The 12,180-nt window shown below is 38.5% G+C and overlaps 2 protein-coding genes across 2 annotated transcripts; both read left to right on the top strand.

Moving 5' to 3' along the window:
• The first annotated feature begins 5,265 nt into the window (after nt 1-5,265).
• On the top strand, nt 5,266-7,315 carry LOC137720830 ((+)-neomenthol dehydrogenase-like). The gene is made up of 5 exons (XM_068459941.1): nt 5,266-5,394; nt 5,490-5,736; nt 5,900-5,968; nt 6,375-6,554; nt 6,798-7,315. Exons 1-5 carry the CDS (start codon nt 5,375-5,377, stop codon nt 7,173-7,175), a joined length of 894 nt encoding a protein of 297 aa, XP_068316042.1. The 5' UTR covers nt 5,266-5,374; the 3' UTR covers nt 7,176-7,315.
• An 811-nt stretch (nt 7,316-8,126) lies between these two features.
• LOC137720836 ((+)-neomenthol dehydrogenase-like) lies at nt 8,127-9,848 on the top strand. The gene is made up of 5 exons (XM_068459945.1): nt 8,127-8,177; nt 8,270-8,516; nt 8,652-8,720; nt 8,884-9,063; nt 9,430-9,848. Exons 1-5 carry the CDS (start codon nt 8,158-8,160, stop codon nt 9,805-9,807), a joined length of 894 nt encoding a protein of 297 aa, XP_068316046.1. The 5' UTR covers nt 8,127-8,157; the 3' UTR covers nt 9,808-9,848.
• Nucleotides 9,849-12,180: the final 2,332 nt, after the last annotated feature.

The raw sequence follows: 12,180 nt of genomic DNA, 5'->3' as shown, positions 1-12,180 counted from the left end.
GGTTGTCTTTAGTTGGAATCTTCTGGAGAATGATTTCTCCTTCACCAACAACTTCACGAACAAAGTGATAACGCACATCTATGTGCTTGGTCCTCGCATGATGAACCTGATACTTAGCCAAATAAATGGCACTCTGACTATCACAATGCACCTCCACCTGCTTCTGATCAACCCCCAAATCTCTAATCAGCCCATGTATCCAAATGGCCTCTTTTATAGCTTCAGCAACTGCCATATATTCAGCCTCTATAGTAGACAAAGCAACAGACGACTGCAAAATGGACCTCCAACAAACTGGCCCTTTAGCCATAGTAAACACATAGCCTGTAGTAGACTTCCTTCCATCTAGATCACCTGCATAATCTGAATCAACATAACCAACTGCAAAATGACCAATACCAGAGTCATCTCTCTCAAAGCATAAACCAACGTCTCGAGTACCATGGAGATATCTCAATATCCACTTAGCTGCTTGCCAATGCTCTTTACCTGGATTATGCATATATCGACTCACCATGCCAACTGCATGAGCAATATTCGGTCTAGAGCATACCATTGCATACATCAAACTACCAACCAAATTTGCATATGGTATATCTTTCATTTGCAGCTTCTCTTTATCAGTTTTAGGACACTGTAGAGAACTTAATTTAAAATGAGGAGCCAAAGGGGTACTAACCGGTTTAGTTGAATCATGAACTCCAAACTTCCGAATCAACTTCTCAAGGTAATGTCTTTGATTCAAACGAACCAAACCCTTCTCTCTGTCTCTAGTGATCTCCATGCCAAGGATCTTCTTTGCTTCACCAAGATCCTTCATCTCGAACTCATTCTTCATTTGCTTCTTCAATTTCTCAATCTCTTCGACATTCTTTGAGGCAATCAACATATCATCAACATATATCAATAAATAAATGAAAGACCCATCTTGCAACTTCTTGAAGTACACACAATGATCATATTGACTTCTAGAATAATTTTGGCCTCTCATAAATTTATCAAACCTCAAATACCATTGCCTTGGAGATTGCTTCAAGCCATAAAGTGATTTCTTCAATTTGCAAAACAAATTTTCTTTCCCTTTCACCATATACCCATCCGGTTGACACATATAGATCTCTTCATTCAAATGACCATGTAGGAAAGCCGTTTTCACATCGAGTTGCACAAGCTCAAGATCATATTGTGCAACAAGAGCTAACATAATACGAATTGAGGAGTGCTTCACAACTAGAGAAAATATTTCGTTGTAGTCAATGCCCTCCTTTTGTGCATACCCTTTAGCAACTAATCTTGCTTTGAATCTCACATTGCTTTTCTCATCAGCATTTTCCTTCTTGGCATACACCCATTTGCAACCAATAGCTTTCTTACCCTTAGGCAATTTAGCTAACTCCCAAGTCTTGTTTTTCAAGAGAGAATTCATCTCATCACCCATGGCATTGCACCACTTCTCCTTTTCCTCACTCTCAATGGCTTCCTCAAAATTGGATGGAATCTCATCAGTGATAATAGGAAGAGCAAAAGCAACATAGTCACTATACCGAGCTGGCTTGGTAATATTTCTCTTTCCTCTGTTCTTGGCAATAGACTCTTGAGGTGAAACTTGCTCTTCAACTTGAATAGAATCTTCAAGTTCAACTTCTTCAACATCCTCATGGTCTTCCACTTCTTCACTTGTAGTGGCTTCGACATCAGCGGAAATAGGATTTGAAGTACTAGAGGCAACTTTCTCAAGCTCCACCTGTTGGACATCTTTCACATTCTTCTCAGAGTCTCTAAACATATTTTCTTCATCAAATGTCACATCTCTGCTGATTACAAGTTTCTTCATCTCCGGGCACCATAACCTGTAACCTTTGACACCACTACTAAAACCAAGAAAGATAGCCTTTTTGGCTCTAGGATCAAGTTTATTTTCAGTTACATGAAAATAAGTAGGTGAACCAAAAATATGAATATAATCATAATCATTAGAAGGTTTTCCAGTCCATACCTCCATTGGCGTCTTACCCTGAACAGCAGCTGAGGGTAATCGGTTGATGATGTGACATGCATAAGTAACTGCCTCTGCCCAAAACGACTTGCTCAAACCCGACTGAGACAACATGCATCTAACCTTCTCAAGCAAGGTTCGATTCAATCTTTCTGCAACTCCATTTTGTTGTGGAGTTCCCCGGACACTAAAATGTCTCACAATCCCTTCCTCTTTGCAAACTTTAAAGAAAGGGTCGGATGTGTATTCACCACCATTATCCGATCTCAAAATCTTAATCTTTCTCCCAGTCTGGTTCTCAACCATTTTCTTCCAACCCAAGAAAATGCTCAACACTTCACTCTTGTGCTTCATAGTGTAGACCCAAGACCTTCTTGAATAATCATCAACAAAGGTCACGAACCAATGTCTACCACTCAAAGAGGGAGTCTTTGTAGGACCCCAAACATCCGAATGCACATAATCAAGAATGCCCTTCGTCTGATGTACAGCAGGACCAAACTTCACTCTAGTTTGCTTCCCCAAGACATAATGCTCATAGAAATCAAGCTTACAAGTAGTGGCACCTTTTAGAAGACCTTGTTTCACAAGCCCTTGTAGAGCTTTCTCACCGGCATGGTCTAATCTCATATGCCACAATCTAGTAGTATCAGAATCGGATGTGCCCATATTTTCTGAGACTACAGATGCTTCACCTGTCACAGTGCTTCCTTGCAATAAATACAAATGGCCACATCGAGGAGCTTTCATCACAACAAGTGCACCATAAGTCACCTTCAATGTCTGCCCATCTGAATGAAACCTGAAGCCCTTGGCTTCCAAAGTTCCCAAAGAAATAAGATTTTTCTTCAAATTCGGTACATACCGAACACCTGTCAACTCTTTAACCATGCCATCATGCAACTTTAAACGAACTGTACCAATCCCTTTTGTTGTGCAAGGATTGTCATCTCCCATGAACACAACACCGCCATCAAACTCTTTCAAGCTTGAAAACCAATCCTTGTGAGGAGTCATATGATGAGTACAACCCGTATCCAACACCCACTTAGTAGCACAATCAAATGATGAGGAAGTGGTTAAAGCAAAATCAAGAAAAACTGTTTCAACTTCAGCAACATTAGTTTCAGAACTTTCTTTACCTTTGGTCTTCAATTTAGGACAATCTTTCTTCCAATGGCCCTTATTACGACAAAAGGCACATTCATCCCTTTCCAAAGGTTTTCTACCTTTAGAGTTTCCTCTAGGTCGAGACTGTGATTTTTTCCTACTAGAAAATGATCTTCTCTCCGATGATCTACCTCTAACAAATAAAGCTTCCGAGGTACTATCATGATTTTTATCTCTATGCCTCATTTCATAATTCATCAAGGCATTTGACACATCTTCAAATTTCACAGTTTCTTTACCATGCATAATAGTGGTAACAAAATGCTCATAAGAGTCCGGCAAGGAATTCAACAATATTAAGGCCTTATCTTCATCCTTAATATCCTCATCTAAATTTAACAAGTCGGCAATCAACTTATTAAAAGCATCAAGGTGTCTAATCATTTTTGTACCTTCTTTGTATTGGAAGCGGTAGAGCTTTTTCTTCAAGTGTAGCCGGTTCTCTGCACTCTTCGTCATATACTTGTCTTCCAATTTTTGCCACAACACATTTGCCAATGTCTCCCGCATCACAAAATACTTCTGAGTTTTTGCAAGGCACAACCGAATTGAAGAGCAAGCCCACAAATTTAATTTCTCCCATTCCGGCTTCGACATAGCTTCCGGCTTCTCTCCCAAAGCGGCAAGTAGATCTTGTTGAGCCAACACATCTTTGACCTCACATTGCCACATCCCAAAGTTGTTTGTGCCATCAAACTTTTCAACTTCGAACTTTGCATTTTGCACCGTAGTTCTTGCAAATCCGGAGCTGCTTCCAAAAGGATTCTCATCTTGCCCGTCTGACATTTTTGGCAATTAGACAGTACCCAAGAGCAACCAGTGCTCTGATACCAATTGTTGTGCTAGGATAACACCAAAATCTTTTGGAACCAACTCAAGCTAGCCCACAGGAAATTTATCAAATGAAAATGCAAGAACAAAATATAAAAGACACAAAGATTTTAACGAGGTTCCTCCACAGTCAGTGTAACTGGAGTACGTCCTCGGAGCAGTAGGAGCTCACCCAATAATCCACTATCAACCAAATGGGAGTTTACAAAGTGTTGGCAATCTCACAACCCAATTAACCCAATACACTCAAAAGCTCACACACACAAAGAAACAAATAGAGGAAGAAATATAATGAATAATTTCTTCTCTATACATATAGCTCAAAGCTATTACAACAACAACTACTTTGGTAGATGATTACTAACCAAAGAGAGGAGCTCTTTTCAAATGGGGGATGCGGCACCCCTTGTTCTCTGCTGCTCTGCTGCTCTCTGCTCTCTACAAATCAGAGAATGCTTTCTGTTTTCTGCTCTCTCAACTCTTCTTTGCTCTCTACCACTCTTCCTTGCCCTCAGAACTCTTCCTTCTTTCGGCCGCACTAATCAACACAAGACCACTCACATTTTCTTCCCCAACATCATAATTGCTGCCATAATCATAAAAGCCACATTCAACGGAATAAAAACAACCACCTTTACTTTTTTCTTACAACCATCATCATTCTGTCTCTACTCATAATGATGTCCACCAAACTTTTCTTTGTTTATTTTATGCACCGAAAATTTTCTTGGACATTTGTCCACTTGGCCACTTGGCCAATTATTCAACATGCTCATAACAAATCAAAGTTTATAGGAGTTGTTAAAATGGTTGATAAAGTTTTTGAACAAAAACATTTCAGTCAATTTGCTTGCCTTAAATAAGACGTTGGAGAATATTTTGTTCTCAATCTCTTATATCTTTGGTACCTTCATTCAGAAGCCTGGCTGAAAATTCATTTTTCAACATGGTTATTCGAAAATCGTAAATTTAATCAAGAAAAATATATTCCATAAGTTTCAACAGATCTTGAAAAAAGAGAAGTAGAAGTTGATTACAAGGAGTAAAAAAACAAAAATAGAGAATGTCGTTGAACCATGTGCTACTAAACGAGCCTTGTATCACTGAATGAATCGATTAAAATTGCGTTTAACGTGGCCCGTAATTTTATTTTTTGTGGATCTTAAATGAGGCCCGGAAGGAAGAAAAAAATACCCAACGTCATATGACCGCAATCCATGCACAACCTGCAAATATTACATATGACCTCATTGCATACGCATCTGCAAAAAAACTGACGAATTGTAAGATGTGGGTATGAAAAACCGGTCAAATGTCCATAAATATTGGTCTGAGAACTAGAAAGAAAAAAAAAGCTGAAAGCAAATCAATTTAACAATGGCAGAAGCAGTAAAGAGGTAGTTTTATTTATAACACCCATTTTTTCTTACATATTATCTTTCTTTTTCTTTTCTTTTTTTTCCAGAATTTCTTAATTTTATTTTTCTGTCAGGTATGCAGTTGTGACAGGAGCTAACAAAGGGGTTGGATTTGGCACAGTTAAGCAGTTGGCTTCAAAAGGAGTCGTAGTTGTGTTAACTGCTAGAGATGAGAAGAGGGGTCTTGAAGCTCTTGAAAAACTGAAAGATTTTGGCATTTCTGATCTGGTTGTTTTTCATCAGCTTGATGTAACAGATTCTGCTAGCGCTGCTGTATTGGCGGATTTTGTGAAAACCCAATTCGGAAAACTCGATATCTTGGTATGTAAATCTCAAAACTTTGAGCTGATTTTTACTGGTTAGGTTAAGCAATACAGTTTATTATTAATTTTCGGATTACCTGCTGATGAATGATGATATTTGCTTTAATTTGTGTTTTAAGTTGAAGTAAACATAACAAAGATGGAACTTTTGTGCTGTGTAGGTAAATAATGCAGCAATTAATGGAAGCATAGTAAACCCTGAAGCTTTTAAATCAGCTGCTACTGGTAAGGTGAGGTTCTTTATATATACATACATACATACATACATATATATTATTTATATGGATCAGTAAAAGTTACATCTAGGCAAAATATTTATTAGACGCAAAGCATTTTCTTGTGTAGTGCGTAGCGGTTTTCAGACCCTCGTTTTCTCCTTTTGCATCACTCTCCTTTTTTTTCCCCTTGATTTTTCTTTAATATATTCGTCCAAAGGCTGGGAACAAAAAAGGAGTGAAAGGGTGAAGAGGGAGTGCGAAATTCGCTTTCCAGTTGTATTTTAAGATGAGGTTAGGAATTATTCAATACTTCTGGGACACAATCATTGTACAAATTACGTTCTCTTATAACTTCAATTGGGAAAGTAATGATGGAAAACTTCCAAGGGGTTAATTAACGTTTTTCTCCCGGATGTAGAATCCTGAAGAAATAAATTGGAATGAAATACCGATTATACCAAACTACGAGTTAGCAGAAGAATGCCTGAAAACAAACTACTATGGTACAAAAAGAGTGACTGAAGCGCTTTTGCCCCTTCTCCAGCTATCAGATTCCCCCAGAATCGTCAATGTTTCTACCGGTGCTGCTAACCTAGTGGTATGGCTTTCTCCTAACAGGATCAAGTTCCACTTAGTTGTTGATATGGTTGATGAAATTGAACCAAAAATTTTCAGCCGATTTATTTGCCTAACAAAAAATATTGGAGAACTCTTTGTCCTTCATCTGTTTTTTATTTTAAAGTGTGCTTGGTTGGAACTTACTAAACCTTTCTATACATAGATGACATATTTTCTGTTTCAAAATCAAACTAAAACTCTGTTGTCTTGCACGACGCTTCAGAAATTTCCAAATGGATGGCCTAAAGAGGTACTGAGTGATGCAGAGACACTTACAGAAGAGAGAATAGATTCTGTGTTGAGTGGATTTTTGGAAGACTCTAAACAAGGTTTGCAAGACACCAAAATCTGGCCTCCTTTTTTTCCACCCTATAGTGTCTCGAAAGCAGCCTTGAACGCGTACACTAGGATTTTGGCCAAAAAGTATCCAAATTTCTGCATCAACTGTGGCACTCCTGGATTTGTCAAAACTGACATGAGCTTCAATGCTGGCATCTTAACCATCGACGAAGGTGCTGAAAGCATTGTCAGGTTGGCGTTACTCCCCAACGGCAGTTCTACTGGCCTCTACTTTTCTCGGAAAGAAGTGGCACCTTTTTGAAGGTTCTTTTATGTTTCATCAATAATGATCATCATTGGTGTGTTTACAATGTAACAAATGAAGTTTATGAGCTTATGTTATATGTTCGTGAAAATTCACTTGCCTATTGTAATACAGAGTGTCGTTCTCTTAGTCACCCATTCACTCTTGCTCCCGTTCTCTTCGCCCTAGGTATCAATTCTGTCAAAATAAAATGTAAAATGCTAGAAGATGAAGATATGGTGATTGGCTTGGCGACTTTAGTAGATTTGATTGAGATGGTCGATTTTTAGCTTGGTAAGGACGAGGGCTTAAAGCTCAAACAGACGGAAAAGAAGCAATACATACAGCCAACTCAGCCAAAGGCCCAAAACTTGTCTTTTCTTAGGGTGTAAAAGGAAGTCCAAAGGCCTATAAACTAAACCAAAACTTCAAACTTTTTTGTTTTTTGATGAATGTGATTCTAAATTACTCTAATTTACAAGCACATTATAGTGTACTATCGTAGACTAGCAAACTAATGATTCCAAATTGCACCAAAACTTCATACTTTAAAACTAAAAACAAAAGATGTTAAAGTTATATTCTAAAGTCTCGTTTTTTTGTCACATGATGACTAAGAACTCATGATCACTGGGATTAAAATCTTAAAAGCACATCCGTTTATTTCTTTAATTCCTGATATCAAATCCAAAAATAAGTGATCATGTGATCTTTGACTACCTTATGGCGAAGATAACAAGTTTGGAGTTTTATATGATCTCATTGTATACACTATGTTCTTTAAAGTATATGACCTCACTGCATAAACAATATGAATATTTAAAAAAAAATAAAAAAATAAAAAAATATGAGATTAAACAAGTGAGTCTACTAAAGACTACAAAAAATATTAATATAATCATGGCATCTGATCCTAACTTTCTTTAAAAAAAATGATGGCATGAAACTTTGACAACCAGGAAAGAGCCAAGCGAAGGAACAAGCTCAAAGACAATCAACAATGGCAGAAGCAAGTAAAACGTAAGTGTCTAGTTTTCTTCATCCTTTAACCGCATAAATAAAATCCCATTTTTTCTTATTTATCTGAAATCTGTTTTTCATATTTTGGTCAGGTATGCAGTTGTGACAGGGGCAAACAAAGGGGTTGGATTTGGAATTGTTAAGCAATTGGCTTCAAAGGGGGTCATAGTAGTGTTAACTGCAAGAGATGAGAAGAGGGGTCTTGAAGCTGTTGAGAAATTGAAAGATTTTGGGCTCTCTGAGCTTGTGGTTTTTCATCAGCTTGATGTTACAGATTCTGCTAGCATTGCTTCCCTTGCAGATTTTGTCAAAACCCAATTCGCGAAACTCGATATCTTGGTATGTAAATCTTGAAAATTAAGTTGGGTTTTCTTTCTTAGATCAGTAGAGATAATATTGAGATAATAGTGCAATCTGCTTCTTGTTTTAATTTAAGTTTGAAGTTGAAATGTTGGAACTTTTTGTACTGTATAGGTAAACAATGCAGGAATCAATGGAAGCATAGTAGACCCTGAAAGTTTCAGGTCAGCTGTAAGTGGTAAGGTGAGATTCTATATATAAATCAATCATATATATGATTGATAGGAGTAATCGGTTTTCGGAACAGAATCCTTCTAAGAATTTCTCTCTTGTAACTTAGGAAAGTAATGATGCAAACTTCCCGAGAGTGTTCATTAACGTTCTTTTCCTGTATGCAATTATGCAGAAGCCTGAAGAAATCGATTTTAGTGAAATATCGACAATACCAAACTACGAGTTAGCAGAAGAATGCCTTAAAACAAACTACTATGGTGCCAAAAGTGTGACTGAAGCACTTTTGCCCCTCCTCCAGCTATCGGATTCACCAAGAATCGTTAATGTTTCTTCCCTTCTTGCTAAGCTGACGGTATGAACAACTAATAAAATGTGATTTGTTTTTGGTATTTCAAACAAGATCAAGTTTCGACTAGTAGTTAATGTGGTTTTACCGTTTTAGAAGTTGAACTAAATGGTTTAGTCAATTTATCTGCGGAGAATTACACACTTTATAAGTCTTTTCCGTGCTTAATGAAGTATATTGGAGCTCTGGAATTACATTAGAACATTAGTTGAATGCCAGAGTAAACCAATTTTCCGGAAATGGCTCTGAACTGTGTTGATGAAATGTTTAATTATGAGCAATCCATGTATTTAGTTCTACATAGATGGCAAGATGCAATTTTTCTGTTTTTCGAATCAAATTAAAACTCTCCCGTCTTTCGTGTTGCTTCAGAATTTTCCAAATGGAAGGGCCAAAGAGGTACTTAGTGATGCTGAGAGCATTACAGAAGAGAGAATAGAAGCTGTTTTGAGTGAGTTTCTGGAAGACTATAAACATGATTTGCTTGAAACCAAAGGCTGGTCTCACATCTTTCCAGCCTACAAAGTCTCGAAAGCAGCCTTGAATGCGTACACTAGGATTCTGGCCAAGAAGTATCCGAATTTCTGCATCAACTGTGGGAGCCCTGGGTTAGTAAAAACAGATATGAGCTTCAATCTTGGTGTCTTAACCATCGATGAAGGTGCTGAAAGCATCGTCAGGTTGGCGCTACTCCCCAATGGTGGTCCTACTGGCCTATACTTTGTCCGCAAAGAAAAGACACCATTTTGAATACTTCTGTTTGTACGACCGTACTCGTTTCTTGCAGTATAAGTCAATGTGATTACTGCAATAATAGAATTTTTACGGAATGTTTTTTTGTATTACTTGTTCTGAAAATATATACATGTACAATCTAAGTTCCACAAGGAAACAAAAGCTTTAATACAAACCTACTTAAAAAAGGACTCATATTATTTACATTCCTTTTTTTCCTAATATTGACTCATGATCAACACTCCCCCTCAAGTTGGTGCATAGATATCACACATGCCCAATTTGACAAGTGAGTCATCAAACTCTCGACTACATACTGCATGAGTTAGAACATCTGCAAGTTGCTCATCTGAACTCACAAACGGGATCGATACAATCTTCCTTTCAAGTTTCTCTTTAATAAAATGTCGATCAACTTCCACATGTTTTGTTCTATCATGCTGTACCGGATTATCAGCTATCTCTCTCGCTGACTTATTATCACAGTATAGTCTCATGGTCTCCTTTGGCTTGAACCCAAGCCCCTCAAGAAGTTTTCGAAGCCAGAGAAGCTCACAAATGCCGTGAGCCATCCCTCGAAACTCGGCCTCAGCTGAGGATCTTGACACTACCTTCTGTTTTTTACTTCTCCATGTGACTAAATTGCCTCCTACAAAAGTAAAATATCCCGAAGTCGACCGTCTGTCACCTACACTTCCTGCCCAATCAGCATCCGTGAACCCCTCAATCCTCAAATGTCCATGCTTCCGATAGAGAACTCCTTTTCCAGGTGCAGACTTTAAATAAGCTAAGATACGCATAACAGCAGCCATATGATCTTCACTCGGTGAATGCATAAATTGACTTACTACACTTATTGCATAGGCAATATCTGGTCGTGTATGAGCCAAATAAATTAGTCTCCCTACAAGTCTCTGATATCTCCCCTTATCAACCGATTTCTGATTCGAATCCAAACATAGATGATGTTTTTCAATAATAGGAGTATCAACTGGCTTACATCCCAGCATACCAGTTTCTTTTAACAAATCCAAAACATACTTACGTTGTGATAAGAAAATACCTTTCGAAGATCGAGCAACTTCGACTCCAAGAAAATACTTCAAATCCCCTAGGTTCTTCATTTCAAACTCAGCCGCAAGATTTCTCTGCAGCCTTGAAATCTCATCACAATCATCCCCAGTAATAATCATGTCATCTACATAGATGATTAAGGCCGTCACTTTTTCCTGTCTCCGTTTGACAAACAATGTATGATCAGAATGACTTTGGTAATACCCAATCTTTTTCATAACTTGAGTAAACCTATCAAACCATGCACGAGGCGATTGCTTAAGCCCATAAAGAGACTTACGCAACCGACATACTCCGGTACTTCTACCAGCACTGTACCCAGGAGGAAAATCCATATATACTTCTTCCTCCAAGTTCCCATGAAGAAAGGCATTTTTCACATCAAACTGTTTTAATGGCCAGTTCATATTAGCAGCTAAAGATATCAGAACTCGTACCGTATTCATCTTGGCAACTGGAGAGAACGTTTCTTGATAATCTACACCATATGTTTGGGTGTATCCTTTAGCTACCAACCTTGCTTTGTACCTGTCGATTGATCCATTGGCTTTGTATTTGACAGTGAACACCCAGCGACAGCCAACTGTTTTTTTTCCCTCTGGTAAAGACGTCACCTCCCAGGTATTATTCTTCTGTAGCGCCAACATTTCTTCATCCATTGCGTTTGCCCATTTTTTATCCTTTAGAGCCTCCTCCACACGGGTTGGTACTCGAGTAGCCTCCATATTGTCCACCAAAGTCTTGCGCTCTGGTGCAAGACCATTGCATGAGACATAGTTGGCTATTGGATACTTCACTTTGCCTTCCGGAGAAAACCTGTTAGGTGGCACACCCCGATTTTGTCTCGGTGGCAGCTTATATGTATTTACATAATTACTCGTATTAGTTACATAATCATCCACAATACTTACCTCAGGTATATCTAGAGAAGATTCATTGGGCAGCACTGTGGAGCTAGAGAGAGAGGGGGGGTACATTAGTAGGCTCGTCAACAACCTGTCCTGACTGCATGCTGCTCTCGGCAACAGTATGCAGGCTGCTCTCGACAACTGTTGGAGATTTATCATTCTCGGGATCACTCTCATCTGGAACCAGTCCTGACTGCATGCTGCTCTCGGCAGATTTATCATTTTCGGCATGTATAATCACTGCCCCATTATGCACGGCATCAACCACAGGGATTCCTTCCAAGTCCAACCATTTCAGATCATCACTAGAGCTCTCCCCCTGGTTATCTGAAGATGAAGATACGGGAGCATAAAAATACTCTGATTCAGAGAAGGTCACATCCATGGTAACATACATATGACGAGT

Source organism: Pyrus communis, chromosome 16, assembly GCF_963583255.1.
Source record: "Pyrus communis chromosome 16, drPyrComm1.1, whole genome shotgun sequence".
Taxonomy (NCBI): Eukaryota; Viridiplantae; Streptophyta; class Magnoliopsida; order Rosales; family Rosaceae; genus Pyrus; species Pyrus communis.
Note: the sequence above shows the minus strand (reverse complement) of the source record. Positions and strands in the feature narration are given on the sequence as shown.